We start from the raw sequence: 17,988 nt of genomic DNA, 5'->3' as shown, positions 1-17,988 counted from the left end.
TTATGGCAGAAAATAAACCTTACATATTTTGACTCAAAATATTTGGGTTGGTGGTATTCACTCTCCTTCAATCAAAAGAGTACTTCTCATTTTGTCTCTTTCCTTAAGTTTTAATACATGTCCTCATTCCTGATCTGTCTTTGTCTGTGTCACATTCCTGTATTAGGATGTTGTATTCTTCTATTATGTTTAATCATTGGATAATGTGGCACTCTTCCTACCCAAACGCCATAAACTTTATAATCTCCCTAGTGGATGAGCATTCAAATATCTTCTTTGTTATATTGATTATTAAACCCTTTTAATATTGTTATTTCCTAGTTATCCTGGTGGCAAAAGGACATCAGAAGCCCTAAATATCCTGGATGAAGTTGGAGCTTCCTGTTATATGTGATTGGAAAATTCTCCACACTTGTCATCTCTCTCCACTTAGTCCTATCTTGGAAAGACTCTCTAAGCATAGACCACACAGAAATAAGTTCATTGATTCAATCAGGTCAACCATTCACAGTCTGAATCTCCTATAAGCCTGGCTGCAATACCACTTATCTGTCATTTGATGAAGAATCAATCAATTGATTTGGATTGTTGAATTTTTTTCCTTTTGTTTACTTTGCTAGACTTATTGCAAGTGGTCACTTAGTAGCATAGGTAATTCTTCACCAGGTGGGTTCAGGGTCAGGTTGTTAGGTATCCTATCAAAGAAATTATTCATTTGAAGGTATCACACTTTCTTATTTCAAGACTACACATTGGAAGATAGATACTCGTCAGTAACTTTTCAATATATTTTGAAGCCTTTGAAAACCAGAATGCTCTTACAATTATAAGTCCAGCAGAGTAAACCTGGACTTTCAAAGATTGAAGAGGAGAGAACTCACCAGTGAATGATGAAAATTAAGAGGTAATGAGAAGCAGAAACTTGGGAGTCAGCATGATTGAGTGAGAGGTCTTTAGGATCTTCTCATAGCACACCAGGAAATGGATCAGGGAGAGTGTGTTAAAGGAGGATCAATTGAGGTGAAGGGCCAAGATCATCAATGGAATTTCCTGGAGCTGTTTCTGGCACTGTAAGTATTGATGGAATGAAAAGGAAGAAAAAGGCAGCCATTTTCAAAGGGCACTGCCTGGTTCTGTTTAATGCCCACCATACAAGGATTCTTCCATCCTAACCTCCATATTGGGAACACTGAGTCTCCTGAGTGAAGAAAAGTATCTCTTCCTGGATCATATTCATGGAAAGAATACTCTTTTTCTCAGAGACAGGGTTTTTCTGTTTAATATACCTGGATGTCCTGGAAATAACTATAACAGACTGGCCCTGAACTCAAAGAGATCTGCCTGCTTCTGCCTCCCAAGTGCTTGGATTAAAGGTGTGTGCCACCACAGCAGGGTGGTAGAAATAATTAACAACATGAGAAGAGTAAATAACAACTCTGTAGGAACGGAAAGCTTTTCTTGATTTATGGAAAATTAACTCAGGCAAACAAATTTCAATTGTGATGGGTACACTTGGTTCCCAGCTAGGCTACAGCTAGAATTAACAAAAATTCTAAAATGCAGGGCACAACTGTGAGAAATATTTTGCAAAAATTGGAGTAGGTAGATCCACTCATGAAATACTGACTTTTCAGGTAGAAAACAGAGCATTTGATCAGGATCAACAGACAGGAGGACACACACCTTTCATCCATATCTCAGGCTAGGAGACACACCCTAAGTTGGGACACACCTTCTGCTGGAAGCATATAAAGGAACATGGAAGAATGTGGCTTTTGCACTCTGCCTGCTTGCACACCTTGTAGCAAATCCACCCCTTCACTGCCATTGCAGAATTCTTCTTTGAATCCCTGCATATACTGAAGACCAGCAGAAAGTCTAACATCTTGGATTGAGTAAGTACTGGATTCTTGGACTTCCCCTTCATAGCTAGCCACTATGGGCTAAGAAGGACAGCAGCCTAAGTGATTCTAATGAGTCCCATTTCTTCATATATGGAGAGACTCATTCTATATATTCTGTTGTTCTAGAGATCCCTAGTAGACATTTTTACTTTATTTTCTTTTGTAATGTTTTTTATTTAAATTAGAAACAAGCATGCTTCACATGTCAATCCCAGCTCCCTTTCTTTCCCCTCCTCCCTTGTCCCCTACACCCCCCACACAATCCCCATTCCATAATCCAGGGAGGGTGAGGCTATCAATGGGTGATCACCAGAGTCTGTCATTTCATTCAGGGCAGGGCCTAGGTCCTCCCCCAAGTATACAGGCTGAGAGGGCATCCCTCATTATGGAACAGGCATGCAAATCCATTTGTGTGCCAGGTATAAACATTGATCTACTAGCCAAAGCCCCCTAGGTTGCCTAGGCCTCCTCACTGACACCCACATTAAGGGGGTCTGGATCAGTCCAATTCTGGCCTCTCTGCCCTCAATCTGGGCAAGATCTCCCCCTTGTTCATGTCAGCTGTTTCTCTGGGTTTCACCATTCCAGCCTTGACCCCTTTGCTCATCATTCCTTCCTCTCTGTCACTGGGTTCCAGGAGTTCAGTTCAGTGTTTAATTGTGGGTGTCTGCCTCTACTTCCATTTGTTATTGGATGGAGTTTTTAGGATAGCATATAAGGCAGTCTGAAACTCATTGTCAGGGAGGGGCATTTAAAGTAGTTTCTTCACTATTGCTTAGTTTGCCAGTTGGCGTCATCCTTGTAGATCTCTGGAAATCTCATTAGTGCCATATCTCTCTTCAAATGTAAAATGACTCCCACTTTTAAGGTATAAATCTTCTGGCTCTTCTCTCTTCTTCCCACAATTCAAACTTCCTGCTACCCCATGTCCTCATTTTTCTTAGGAGTGTACAAAATGCTCTAAACACTTCAAATTTGTATATACTTCTCAAAACAAGTCACCTACTGGAGTAAGTTTCAATCTACAAAATCGAATTATCTACAATTCCCGAGAAGACTTGACTGTGTTTTGTGAAACTCACCTTGAAATCTGCATTTAAAATTTCAGACATATCCAAGTTCCAGGATCACAGAAGCCTTGGCACATAAAAACATAATCTCAAAATCTAAATCATATCTATTATTGTGTGCCACAGGGTGAAGAAAAAATAAATCCCAGTTCTTTGTTTGGATCCAGTTTAAACTTCAAACTACCTCCAGAAGAATTGTCAGACACAATCTGAAAAAATGCTGGAAAAAGAAAAGCGGGGCAAATGGTCAGGTACTACAGATAAAAGCATAATTAACAGAATACAAGAGACGGAAGAGAGTATCTCAGATGTTGAAGCTACACTAGGAGTAATTGATTCATCGACCAAAAAAATCTTAAGTCCAAAAAATCCCTCTTCCACAGATAGAGAGTCTGGGAAACAGGAAAGAACCTAAAAGATATGCATATATGCATAGTACCCAAGAGAAGAGGATGGAGACAAGATCCTCTGAATGGATGGGGAACATGGCTAGGGGTGGGGGGGAGTGGGACCTGGGAAGAATAGAGAGGGTAAAGAGGAAGGGAGTTGGTCATGGGGGAACAGGAAGTTGAGGGGTTGGGGGTAGAATAGGGGGAAGAGGGAATCATAGGATCAAAGACAGATCAGGCACCAGAGTGACCTCGAGTGATCTAAAGGTATAACATCAATTGGCAAGCTAAGCAATAGTGGAGGGACCACCTCGAATGCCCATTCCTGATAATGAACTTGATGTCTATAACCATCCTGGAGCCTTCATCCTGTGACTGATGGAAGCAGAGGCAAACACACAACTAATCACTGAACTGAACCCAAGGAACCCAGTGACAGAGAGAGAGGAGTGATGAGCAAATTGGCAAAGAATGGGCTGGCAAAACCAGCAGAGACAGCTGATCTGAACAGGGGAGAGCTCTTGGACCCCAGACTGACAGTGGGGAGGCCAGCATGGAACTGATCTGGACCCCCCCAAATGTGAGTGTCAGCGAGAAGGCCTGGGCAACCTATGGGGCCCTGAGCTGTGGATCAGTGTCTATCCCTGGTATACAAACTGTCTTCATGTGCCTATAGCACAAAGAGAGATGCTCTCTCAGCCTGGACTCTTAAGGTAGTGCCTTGACCCTACCAAGAGTAAAATGACAGACTCTAGATATCCCCTATATGGAAGGATTTGGCAATAGGTTGGGAGGGAGGGGGGGGAAGGGGAGTACAGGAAGACGGGAGGGAGAGGGAACTGGGATTGACATGTAAAACAAGCTATTTAAAATTAAAATAAAAATGATAAAAAAAATCCCTAACACAAAACTTCCAGGAGATATGGGACACCATGAACAGACTAAACCTAACAATAACGGGTATAGAAGAAGATGAAGAAAACCCCCACAAAGGGGCAGAAAATATATTCAACAAAATCACAGAAGAAAACTTTCCCAACCTAAAGCCAGAAATGCCAATGAAAGTACAAAAAGCCTATAGAACCAAAATAGAGTGAACCACAAAAATGTCCCCTTGCCACAAAAAAATCAACACCACAAATAAAAAAAAAAATTAAGAGAACCTAAGGAAAAGATCAAGTAACACATAAAGGCAAACATATCAGAATTACACCTGACTTCTCCATGGAATCTCTGAAAGCCACAAGGTCTTGGAGAGATATTCTACCAACACTAAGGGACTATGGATACCAGCCCAGAATAATCCACCCAGCCAAGTTCTCAATAACTATAGATGGAGAAAACAAGATATTCAATGACAAAACTAGATTCAAGCAATACGTATCTGTAAGGGGAGAAGCTTTTTCCCTGAGAGAAGCCTTCCCGCCAGCCTGGTTCTAGAGCCACATCAGTCCCAAATAAACACACAGGAGGCTATATTAATTATGAAGCTGTTGGCCTTGCTTATTTCTTACTGGCTAGCTCTGACTTAAGTATTTATCCCATAACTGTTAATCTAAGTATTTCCCTTACCAGAGAACGTTCCAGGCTTCCTACCCCATGGCGGGTAAATCTTGACTTTCTGTGTTCTCCTGTGTTTCTCCTTCCCAGAGTCCTTCTGGACTCCTAGTCCCTCCTATCTTGCTTCCAAATTGTCTCAACAGTGCTTTATTGACGTAACACTTCCCCAATTGAGAATTCCATGTCCCTTCTCCCTACTATTGACATTAGAGGATAGCTTACACCTGCCAATGCTAATCTGCAATTAGGATTATGGCTTAGTTATCGCCCTCTACATATGTGTGTTGTATATGTTTGAGTTTGTATCAAATTTAGGTCTTCTGTTTAGACTAGGAGGGGAATTGTAGGAGTGAACTCCACAGAGCTGTCCGCCCTGATTGGCGGGGTCAAGGTAGAGATGGAGGGAAGTGGATGGAAAGGGGGCTTCCCTTTTTTCTCCTGGAAGCCAGCCATGCTTCTATCTCCTGGTCTGTGCTACTCTCTCCCTCTCTCTCTGGCAAATAAATATATTGATTTTGTTATATAGCATCGAATATCGTTATACGTATCCACTAACCCAGCACAACAGAACGTTCTGCTGCATACAAGAAACACACATCATCCTCAAAGACAGATATTACCTCAGAGTTAAAGGTTGGGAAAAGATTTTCCAATCACATGGACCCAAGAAACAAGTAGGGGTAGCAATCCTAATATCTAACAAATTAGACTTTAAAATAAAATCAAAGTAGATGAAGGAGATCATTATACACTCAACACAGGAGAAATCCACCATGATGAAGTTTCAGTTCTGAAAATCTATGCCCCAAATACAAAGACATCCACATTTGTAACAGAAACATTACTAAAACTCAAATCACCCATAACCCACACACTTATATTTGGAGACTTCAACACCCTAATATCACCACTAGACAGGAATACCAGACAGAACATTAACAAAGAAACAAAGGGGCTACTAGAAGTTATGATCCAATTGTGATTAACAGACATCTATAGAACATTCCATCCAAATAAAAAAGAATATACCTTATTCTCAGTGCCACATGGAATCATATCAAAAATAGACCACATACTTGGCAGCATATCAAACCTCAACAGGAACAAAAAATTGGAATAACCCCCTGTATCTTACAAGACCACAATGCGTTAAAATTAGAATTAAACAAGAATACACATTGCTGAATTCCTTCAAACAAATGGAAATTGAATAATACACAATTGCACCATTCCTGGGTCAAAGAAGAAATAAAAAAAGAAATTAAAGACTTCCTAGTATTCAATGAGAATGAGGACTCAACATGCAAACCTATGGGACACTTTGAAAGCCATGCTACGAGGGAAGTTCATAGCTCTAAGTGCTCACATGAAGAAAATGGAGAATAGTTACACTAGAGAACTAACAGCACAGCAGAAAGTTCTAGAACACAAAGAAGCAAACTCATTCAGGAGGAGTAGATGCCAGGAAATAATCAAATTGAGGGTTGCAGTCTATAAAGCAGAAACTAGGAAAACAATACAAAGAATCAATGAAACAAAGAGTTGGTTCTTTGAGAAAATCGGCAAGAAAAGAAAAACCATTTTCCAAACTTACCAAACGACCGAGAATGGACATGCAAATTAACAAAATCAAAAACGAAAAGGGAGACACAACAATGGACTATGAGAATTATCAGGTCATACTTTGAAAACCTGTACTCCATAAAATTTGTATTTCTAAAGGAATTAGACAATTGTCTGGATAGATATCAATAGTCAAATTTAAATTAAGAACAGATAAGCAATTTAAATAGACCTATAACCCCTATGAAAATAGAAGCCGTAATCAAAAGTCTCCTAACCAAAAAAAGCCCAGGTCCAGATGGCCTCAGTGCAGAATTCTACCAGAAACACAAAGAACAGCTTATACCAATTCTTCTCAAAGTGTTCCACACAATAGAAGCAGAAACTCTTTCTACAAGGCTTCAATAACCTTGTTCCCCAAGCCACACAAAGACACAACTAAGAAAGAGAACTTCAGACCAATATCCCTCATGAACATTGATGCAAAAATACTCAATAAAATATTGGCAAATCAGATCCGAAAACACGTCAAAACCATCATTCACCACAATCAAGTAGGTTTCATCCCAGGGATGCAGGAATGGTTCAATATAGGAAACTTCATCAATGTAATCCACCATACAAACAAGTTGAGAAACAAAAATCACATGATCATATCACTAGATGCAGAAAAACCTGCTATGTGTGTCCTGATCAGGGAATGCATTCACCCCCTTGAGATGACAAAACCTTAACCAGGTTCACCAGTCTCTTAGGTCAGCTTAGTGTTCCTGATTGTGTTGTCGTTTTCTTTGGTGTGGCTCTTTTGAAGCTGATAATTCCATTTATCCGAGGCTAGCATTGAAGTCCACATACAGGTAATTGTTATGATTAGTGAGACCTGGAGCTAAAGTTCTGTGTCCTTTAAAAGATTGCTGAAATTGTTATATTCAAGAGCTAAGGCACATTGAGCAAGCACTGACCAACACCTCTAATCTTCATTAAAGTTATTTAATTCAAAGTGACTATAGACTTATTAACTGCAGATGAAAAAATTTCTAGAGAGCATAATTTGGCCATGAATCTCAGGAAAGCATGACAATTCCCAGTATTTGAACTCCTAAAGAGTGGATGGAAGCTTTTGTGGCTCCAGGTTGTAAAGTTTTCCAAATAATGGCTATTCTACCCATTTCTTACTTTCAGCCAACAAGTTCCATTGATTGAATCCCAAGCATACGTGGCAGAAGGAAATATCACTTTGCTCTTGAGGATCATGAGAGATATTTAAAGATGGTTGCCAACAAAAGAATCTGGTTCTCGTTTGATTCTGCAATTTCTAATAACCCTGAGCATTAGTATTTACTGGAACATAGATTTTGATTGGTCAAATAACAGAGAGACTTGTTCCCAGAGGTGTTCATCTCCAAGATATCTTAGAGGGATTTATGGCTATGAGAAAGTCAGATAGGGATTAATACACAATACGCGATTTCAAGCTATTCTAGGTTAGTGAATGAAAGCCTCCATGGCTTAGGCAATGAAGGGGAAGTGGGGTATGACTAAATGGGTTTATTCTCTGCATCTTTCTATAGAACCTGTGTATAAGAAGGTCAGAATGAGTTCTCCATCGTCGCTCAAGCTGCTGGCAATAAAAAGTCTGCTGAAAGATGAAGCCTTGTCTCTCTCTGCTCTGAAGACCTTGCCCATGGAACTCTTCCCGCCAGTATTTAAAGTCGCCTTCGATAGCAAACAAAGGAACATCCTGAGGGCCATGGTGGCAGCCTGGCTGTTCAGATGCCTTCCTGTGGGAGCCCTGATGAAGACTTCTGACCTGGAGATTTTGAAGGCTGTGCTGGATGGCCTTGACCTGCTGATTAAGCAGAAGGCTCAACCTAGGTAATTGAGAAAATGCTAGCGTGGACGGGCAGAGTGTGGATGGAGGGAGGTGACTACCGAGTTTAGAATGTGGTCCAAGTTGAATCAGAGCTTTCTTAGAGAAGTGCATTAATGAGAAGGGTCAGTGGTGCATGGAGTGCTGTGCAAATAGATGTAGACACATAGAGAGACTGTACCTCTGCTATTATTCCACCAGACACTAGAATTGGAAAGAGTCTTGGCTTAAAGAATGGATTTGAGAGAAGTAGATATGTGGGGGTTTGGCAGAGTGTACATTGGTAACCCTGTGTTTGACTCACTGTCTTGTCTGACCAACAGGGCTTGCAAACTAGAAGTGCTTGATCTTTGGGATTCCCAGCACAACTTCTGGAAGGTGTGGGCTGGAACAGAGGATGTTGGGTGCTCTCCAGATGTCATTAGTGAGAGGCAATCAGCGGTGCGTCATACCATAAGACGGGGAAAACAGGTTGTGACTGTGAAGATGAACCTTTCCCTCAAGTCCAGGGATCTCTGTAAATCCCTAAAATATTTCCACTGGTGGGCCAAGCAGAGGAAAGATGTGGTGCAGGTGATCTGTGAAAAGCTGGGGTTTGGGGGCCTCACTGTCTATAAGCCCCTCAAACTGCTGGAGGTATTTGAGCAAAGCTCTATACAGGAGTTGGAACTGAATGCACGCTGGGACCTGAGAAAACTTGCGATGTTTGCCGCTGGCCTGGGTCAGATGAGAAATCTTCAGAAACTCTTTATCAATGAAATCTTCACACCTTTGGAGTGGTTTAGGGACCAAGAGAGGAAAGAATGGTGTTTTACAGAGATCATTTTGTAGTTCTCCCAACTCAACAAGCTCAAGAATCTCTATTTGAATGGTGTCTTCTTCCTCCATGGTAGACTGGACCGAGTGCTCAGGTGAGGAGCATACATAGCTTGTTCTGCAGCGCAGAGCACAGCTTTTCCTTGTTACATGAATCATTTGTGCACACCTGGGGCTTCCCATTGACCCCCAGGTGCTCTTTGAGCACAGGTAAGGCCTGAGTAAATGGAAAATGCCTGAGAGTGATTAGGGCCTCAGAGAAGCCCTACAAGCAGGACAGAGTCTGTGCCAGCAAGCTGGGACTCATGGAGACCACTGTTGGCACACACACAGGGATGGCACTAAGTTCCCCTTGGTTTTCCTTCCTTGTTTCCCGCTAATTCATCATCTGATGAGCTTTTCTGCTCGACAGTACAGAGGGAACAGATTTCAGGACAGAAACAGTCAAAATGATGGGCATTTGTTGTATTTTTATTATTTTAATTTTAAATAGCTTGCTTCACATGTTAATCCCAGTTCCCTCTCCCTCCCCTCCTCCCTCACACTCCCACCACCACCCCCACCTCTCTCCTGCTATTGCCACTTCTTTCCACATAGGGGATATCTAGAGGCTGTCATTTCTCTCAGGGCAGGGTCCAGGCACTCCCCTAAATGTCCAGGCTGAGAGAGCATCCCTCTTTTTGTTTTGGACATACGAATTCCATTTGTATGCCAGGGATAAATAGTGATCCACTGCCCAGGGCCCCATAGGTTGCCCAGGCCTCCTCACCATCTCTTACACTCAGGTGGTCTGGATCAGTCCCATGCTGGCTTCCCAGCTGTAAGTCTGGGGTCCAAAATCTCTCCCTGTTCAGATCAGTTGTCTCTGCTGGTTTTGACAGCTCATTCTTTGACAATTTGTTCATCGATCCTCTCTCTCTGACACTGGGCATGTGTTGTTAATTGTCCATCAGGTCGTGTCCTGAGTGTGGACTTCACGATGATCTCAGAATGATTTTAGGACAAACTAGCCTCTTCTACATGGACTTGATTGCCCTTTCTCATCCACTATTATACTTACGGAAGTAAACTCCTTTGTCTTTTTTAGGAACTTGGAGAGTCCTTTAGAGATCCTTGCAATCACTCGCTGCATGCTATCAGAAGCAGATATGATGTATCTTTCCCAGTGTCTAAGCGTCCATCCACTCACACATCTGGACCTGAGTGGATTTTAATGTTGGCTGAAGAAAAAATAAATCATAGAGCAACGGGATTGGGGTCTGGGTACTCTGTCCTCTTCTGTTCTTTTCATTCTTCTTCTTAATAGCTTCAAACAGCCCATGTTTCCCTTGAAATTTAGATTCTTCATTCCTCTCTTCCTGATTTCTGTGATTGCTAACACTCAGCACTGTGTCCTGCTTGTAAGCCTTGGACTGAGGGGCCTTTTTCATCAAAGCTCCTACCCTGTGGCTGTGGCTGTTGACCTTCAAATAAAACCCCCACTATTTGGACATGTTTCAATTTTGTGGCCTATAAGAGCTGCCCAACTTAGGAAGTATTCTTTTTATCCCCTAATTGTAATTTCTGTATTAATATTGGTGTTACTGTCTTTATATCCTTTGTCTGTAAAATCAGATAGAAACATAGGAATTTAATAACACAATTTTTGACTTAATATTCTTTGTTTTTTTACTACAAAATGGATATTAGAAGGACTACAACTGAAACAGGCCAGCTTCCCGGCCTGTGTTCCAGAACCTGCAGATCGCCTGGGAACTGCACAGAGCTCCCAATCCCGGTGGGAGCATCAGGTAAACAGGCCAGCTTCCAGGCCTGTGTTCCAGAGCCTGCAGATCGCCTGGGAACTGCACAGAGCTCCCAATCCCGGCGGGAGCCAAGCACCCCAGACTCCAGATCTTGTCTCCCACCAACGATTCCAGGAAAGGAGAGGAGGCTGGGAGTACAGGGAAGTAGCTGTCCCTCTGGCATCATCAGGTAAACAGGCCAGCTTCCCGGCCTGTGTTCCAGAGCCTGCAGATCACCTGGGAACTGCACAGAGCACCCAAGCCCGGCGGGAGCCAAGCACCCCAGACTCCAGATCTTCTCTCCCACCAAAGAGACCAGGAAACTACAGGAGCCAGGGAGACCAGGGGAGTAGCTGTTCCGGATCAGGTACAACAGGACCCAGCATAGGGTCCAGGGGACCAGGTAGGAGGCTAAGCGCCCCAGATTCCTGTTCTTCTTCTCTACCCATGGACCAGCATTTGGACAAGGCATAGAAGAACCACCAGATTACTGGACTTACTAGCACCAACCAAAAGGGAACTCTGGTCCCCAGACCAGGAAGGGGCTCTTTCTGCACCCACTAAAAGAAGAGATGGGAAAGAGACAATACAAAAACACAGTCAGCAACAGAAAAACAAATATGACACCGCCAGATTCTAGAGACTCCACACCAGCAAGACCCCAATATTCCAACACGAAGGAAGCAGAAGAGAACGACCTTAAAAACACTTTCATGAAAATGATAGAGGCCCTAAAAGAGGATATTGGAAAATCCCTCAAAGAAATGGAAGAAAAAACAAACCAAAAAATGCAAGAAATGGAAGAAAAAACAAACCAAAAAATGCAAGAATTGGAAGAAAAAACAAACCAAAAAAGGCACGAAATGGAAGAAGAAATGAAGCAAAAAAATGCAAGAAATGGAAGAAAAAGCAAAGCAAAAAATGCAAGAATTAGAAGAAGAAACATACCAAATAAGGCAGGAAATGGAAGAAGAAACAAAGCAAAAAATGCAAGAAATGGTAGAAAAAACAAAGCAAACAATGAAAAAATGGAGGAAGAAACAAACCAAAAAAGTCAGGAAATGGAAGAAGAAACAAAGCACAAAATCCAAGAAATGGAACAAAAAGCAAACCAAAAAATGCAAGAAATGGAAGAAAGAACAAACCAAAAAATTCATAAAAGGCAACAAATGGACGAACAGATAAACAGAAACTTGCAAGAAGCAATGCAAACGCTGCAAGGGTTGAAAACTGAAATAGAGACACTAAAAAAAACACAATCTGAAGAAAGGCAGAAAATAGAAAAGCTGGACAAACAGTCAGGCACTACCAATACAAGCATTACCAACAGAATAGAAGAGATGGAAGAGAGAATCTCAAGTGTTGAAGATACATTAGGAGAAATGGATTTATCAACCAAAGAAAACCTTAAATCCAACAAATCCTTAACACAAAACATCCAGGAATTATGGGACACCATGAAAAGACCAAACCTAAGAATAATAGGTATAGAAGAAGGAGAAGAAATCCACCTCAAAGGGGCAGAAGGCATATTCAACAAAATCATAGAAGAAAACTTTCCCAACCTTAAGAAAGACATGCCAATGAAGGTACAAGAAGCCTACAGAACACCAAATAGAGTGGACCACAAAAAAATCCCCTCGCCACATAATAATCAAGACCCCAAACATACAGAATAAAGAAAGAATATTAAGAGCAGCTAAGGAAAAAGGTCAAGTAACATATAAAGGCAGACCTATCAGAATTACACCTGATTTCTCCATGGAAAATCTGAAAGCCAGAAGGTACTGGATAGATATTCTACCTACACTAAGAGACCATGGATGCCAGCCCAGACTACTATACCCGGCAAAGCTCTCAATCACTATAGACGGAGAAAACAAGATATTCCATGACAAAACTAGATTCAACCAATATGTGTCCACTAACCCAGCCCTACAGAAAATTTTGGAAGGAAAACTCCAACCAAAGGAAGCTAACTACAACCAGAAAAACATAAGCATTAGAGAATCCCTCTCTACCAACAGCCAAAAGAACAAAGGGGCGAAATTCCACCCATAATTCCACCAACAACAACCATCGCAAATCGAAGAAGGATGAGCAATCAATGGTCATTAATATCCCTCAATATTAACGGCCTTAACTCACCCATAAAAAGACACAGACTAGCAGAATGGATACGAAGACAGAACCCTTCCTTCTGCTGCATACAAGAAACACACCTCACCCTCAAAGACAGACATTACTTGAGAGTTAAAGGTTGGGAAAAATTTTTCAATCAAATGGACCCAAGAAACAAGCAGGGGTAGCAATCCTAATATCTAACAAACTAGACTTTAAAATAAAATCAATCAAAAGAGATGAAGGAGGTCATTACATACTCATCACAGGTGAAACCCACCAAGACGAAGTGTCTATCCTGAACATCTATGCCCCCAATACAAAGGCATCCACATTCGTTAAAGAAACATTATTAGAACTTAAATCTCATCTAAAGCCCCACACAGTTATAGTGGGAGATTTCAACACACCACTCTCACCACTAGACAAGAATACCAGACAGGAACTCAACAAAGAAGCAAAGGGTCTAATAGAAGTAATGACCCAACTGGGATTAACAGATATCTATAGAACATTTCATCCACATAAAAAAGAATATATCTTCTTCTCACCACCACATGGAACCTTCTCAAAAATCGACCACATACTTGGCAACATATCAAACCTCAGCAGCTACAAAAAAATTGGAATAACTCCATGCATCTTATCAGACCACCATGCCTTAAAATTAGAATTCAACAACAACTCAAATTGCAGAAAACCTACAAACTCATGGAAATTGAATAATGCTCAACTGCACCATCCCTGGGTCAAAGAGGAAATAAAAAAAGAAATTAAATACTTCCTCGAATTCAATGAGAATGAAGACACAACATACCCAAACCTATGGGACACTTTGAAAGCAGTGCTACGGGGGAAGTTCATAGCACTAAGTGCTCACATGAAGAAACAGGAAAACAGTTATACCAGAGAATTAACATCACAGCTAAAAGCTCTAGAACACAAAGAAGCAAACTCCCCCAGGAGGAGTAGACGCCAGGAAATAATCAAATTGAGGGCTGAAATCAACAAAGTAGAAACCAGGAAAACAATACAAAGAATCAATGCAACGAAGAGTTGGTTCTTTGAGAAAATCAACAAGATAGACAAACCTTTGTCCAAACTTACCAAACAGCAGAGAGTGAACACGCAAACTAACAAAATCAGAAATGAAAAGGGGGACATAACAACAGACTCTGAGGAAATCCAGAGAATCATTAGGTCATACTTTGAAAACCTGTACTCCACAAAATTCGAAAATTAAAAGGAAATGGATGACTTCCTGGACAGCTATCATTTGCCAAAACTAAATCAAGAACAGATAAGCAATTTAAATAGACCTATAACCCCTATGGAAATAGAAGCTGTCATCAAAAGTCTCCCAACCAAAAAAAGTCCAGGTCCAGATGGCCTCAGTGCAGAATTCTACCACAAATTCAAAGAACAGCTTATACCAATTCTTCTCAAAGTGTTCCACACAATAGAAGCAGAAGGGTCTTTGCCAAACTCTTTCTATGAGGCTTCAATAACCTTGATCCCCAAGCCACACAAAGATACAACCAAGAAAGAGAACTTCAGACCAATATCCCTCATGAACATTGATGCAAAAATACTCAATAAAATACTGGCAAATCGGATCCAAGAACACATCAAAACAATCATTCACCACGATCAAGTAGGTTTCATCCCAGGGATGCAGGGATGGTTCAACATACAAAAATCCATCAACGTAATCCACCATATAAACAAGCTGAAAAACAAAAATCACATGATCATCTCACTAGATGCTGAAAAAGCCTTTGACAAAATCCAACACCCCTTCATGATAAAGGTCTTGGAGAAATCTGGGGTAACAGGGACATACTTAAACATAATAAAAGCCATATACAGTAAACCAACAGCCAACATCAAACTAAATGGACAGAAACTCAACGCAATTCCTCTAAAATCAGGAACAAAACAAGGCTGTCCACTCTCTCCATACCTTTTCAACATGGTACTTGAATTTCTAGCTATAGCCATACGACAACAAAGGGGGATCAAGGGGATACAAATTGGGAAGGAAGAAGTCAAACTTTCACTGTTTGCAGACGATATGATAGTTTACATCAATGACCCAAAGAACTCTACCAGGGAACTCTTACAGCTGATTAACACCTTCAGCAAAGTGGCAGGTTACAAGATCAACTCAAGAAAGTCAGTAGCCCTACTATATACAGATGATAAAAGGGCTGAAAGAGAAATCAGAGAAACATCACCCTTTACAATTGCCACAAACAACATAAAATACCTTGGGGTAACGCTAACCAAACAAGTGAAAGACCTGTATCGTAAGAACTTTCAATCTTTAAAGAAAGAAATTAAAGAAGCCCTCAGAAAATGGAAAGATCTCCCATGCTCTTGGATAGGTAGGATCAATGTAGTAAAAATGGCAATCCTGCCAAAAACAATCTACAGATTCAATGCTATCCCCATTAAAATCCCAGCACAATTCTTCACAGACCTTGAAAGAACAATAATCAATTTTGTATGGAAAAACAAAAGACCCAGGATAGCCAAAACAACCCTGTTCAACAAGGCAACGTCCGGAGGCATCACTATCCCTGACCTCAAGCTCTATTATAGAGCTATAGTCCTGAAAACAGCTTGGTATTGGCACAAAAATAGACAGGCAGACCAATGGAATCGAATTGAAAATCTGGGTATTAACCCACACACGTACGAACATCTGATCTTTGACAAAGAAGCTAAAAATATACAATGGAATAAAGAAAGCATCTTCAACAAATGGTGCTGGCATAATTGGAGACTGGCATGTAGAAAAATGCAGATCGATCCATGTTTATCGCCATGCACAAAACTTAAGTCCAAATGGATCAAAGACCTCAACATAAATCCAGCCACAGTGAACCTCTTAGAAGAGAAAGTGGGTGGTACCCTTGAAAGAATTGGTACAGGAGACAGCTTCCTGAACATAACACCAGTAGCACAGACAGTGAGATCAACAATTAATAAATGGGACCTACTGAAACTGAGAAGCTTCTGTAAGGCAAAGGACACAGTCAGCAAGACAAAAAGGCAGCCCGCAGAATGGGAAAAAATATTCACTAATTCCACATGTGACAGAGGGTTGATCTCCAAAATTTACAAAGAACTCAAGAAGCAAGTCTCCAAAACAGCAAAGGACCCAATTAAGAAGTGGGCTGCAGAACTAAATAGAGAGTTTTCAATAGAGGAGTCTAAAATGGCTGAGAGGCACTTGAGAAAGTGCTCAACATCCTTAGCCATCTGGGAAATGCAAATCAAAGCAACTCTGAGATACCATCTCACTCCTGTCAGAATGGCTAAAATCAAAAACACCAATGACAATTTATGCTGGAGAGGATGTGGTGAAAGGGGGACAATCCTCCATTGCTGGTGGTAGTGCCAACTGGTTCAGCCACTTTGGAAAGCAGTATGGAGATTCCTCAGAAAAATGGGAATAAACCTACCACAAGACCCAGCAACTCCACTCTTAGGCATATATCCAAAAGATGCCCATTCATATAACAAAGATGTCTGTTCCACTATGTTCATAGCAGCTTTATTTGTAATAGCCAGAACTTGGAAGCAACCTAGATGTCCATCACCCGAAGAATGGATAGAGAAAATGTGGTACATCTACACAATGGAGTACTATTCAGCAGAAAAAAATAATGGAATCATGAGATTCGCAGGCAAATGGATGACACTAGAAGAAACCATCCTGAGTGAGGTAACCCAGTCACAAAAAGAGAAACATGGCATGTACTCTCTCATATATGGGTTTTAGACATAGATCTGGGGAGTGCCAGCCTACAATCCTATGGCCAGAGAGTCTGGGAAACAGAAACTTCATTTACTGGCTGGTTAAGTACTGAGCTGAACTCAAGAAAGCCAGTATCAGAGAGGGAGGACTGATGATCAAAGGGATTAAGACTGGGCTGGTTGAACCCCCAGAAACAGCTGACCAGACAAAGGTTAACTCTTGAATCCCAGGCATCAGCCTGGGAATCCAGCATGGGACTGATCAAGACCCCCTGAATCTGGGTGTCAGTGAGGAGGCCTAGGTAATCTATTGAGCCTTGGACAGCAGATCAGTACCCATCCCAAGTATACACACGGTCTCTGGACTCCCATAGAACAATGTGAGGTGCACTCTCACCCTGAACTCTTGGGGAAGGGTCTAGGCCCTGCCCTATATGAAATGACAGACTATGGACACCCCCATGGAGGGCCTCACCCTCCCTGGGGGAATGAGGGGATAACGGGGGGAGGGGATGGGGGTAGGGCACGGGAGGAGGGGAGGGAAAGGGAGAGGGACCTCGTACTGACTTGTGAAGCAACCTTGTTTCTTATCTAAATTTAAAATGGAAAATAAAAAAAATATTAATAAAAAAAGAAAAAAAAGAAGGACTACAACTAATTATGATGGTTTTTATATTCTCATCACTCTAAAAGATGAGTAGTGAAGGAATATTCATCAAGGATAATATACAATGATGTAATATTGGAACCAGAGTGAATACCAAGAAAGAGGCACCTCTAGACACAATGACCTTGCATTTAACCCTTGCTAGAAATGTGTGTTGACATTATTGACAATGTATCGCTAGGTTACCTAATATCATAGTGAGTAGTGCACATTGGACCTGCAAGATATATCTGTCTTCATACAATCAAAAGATGTTGAATGCTGGCTAAGAAGAACATTTCGCTTAGCTCATTTCCAGTCATACAAGTATATCCTGATACCATTCTATATGAGTCTTAAATCAATCCATCTTCTGAGAATAAGAAGCCATAGTGAACTGCTTCCACTCTTTAGGTCCTCCCAGTTGACTCTCAACCTTCCTGCTCAATGCAGTTTCCTAAGATACTTGGGTGACTCCCACAGGAAGCTCCCTGTGGTGC

The 17,988-nt window shown here is 41.3% G+C and overlaps 1 protein-coding gene across 1 annotated transcript; it reads left to right on the top strand.

The window, feature by feature from the left end:
* The first annotated feature begins 8,080 nt into the window (after window positions 1-8,080).
* LOC121138639 (PRAME family member 12-like) lies at window positions 8,081-10,386 on the top strand. The gene is given in 3 exon segments (XM_040741300.1): window positions 8,081-8,361; window positions 8,680-9,267; window positions 10,260-10,386. Coding segments are annotated over 3 exon segments (996 nt in total).
* Window positions 10,387-17,988: the final 7,602 nt, after the last annotated feature.

This window comes from Mesocricetus auratus, unplaced genomic scaffold, assembly GCF_017639785.1.
Source record: "Mesocricetus auratus isolate SY011 unplaced genomic scaffold, BCM_Maur_2.0 contig_8788_pilon_obj, whole genome shotgun sequence".
In the NCBI taxonomy this organism is placed as follows: Eukaryota; Metazoa; Chordata; class Mammalia; order Rodentia; family Cricetidae; genus Mesocricetus; species Mesocricetus auratus.
Note: the sequence above shows the minus strand (reverse complement) of the source record. Positions and strands in the feature narration are given on the sequence as shown.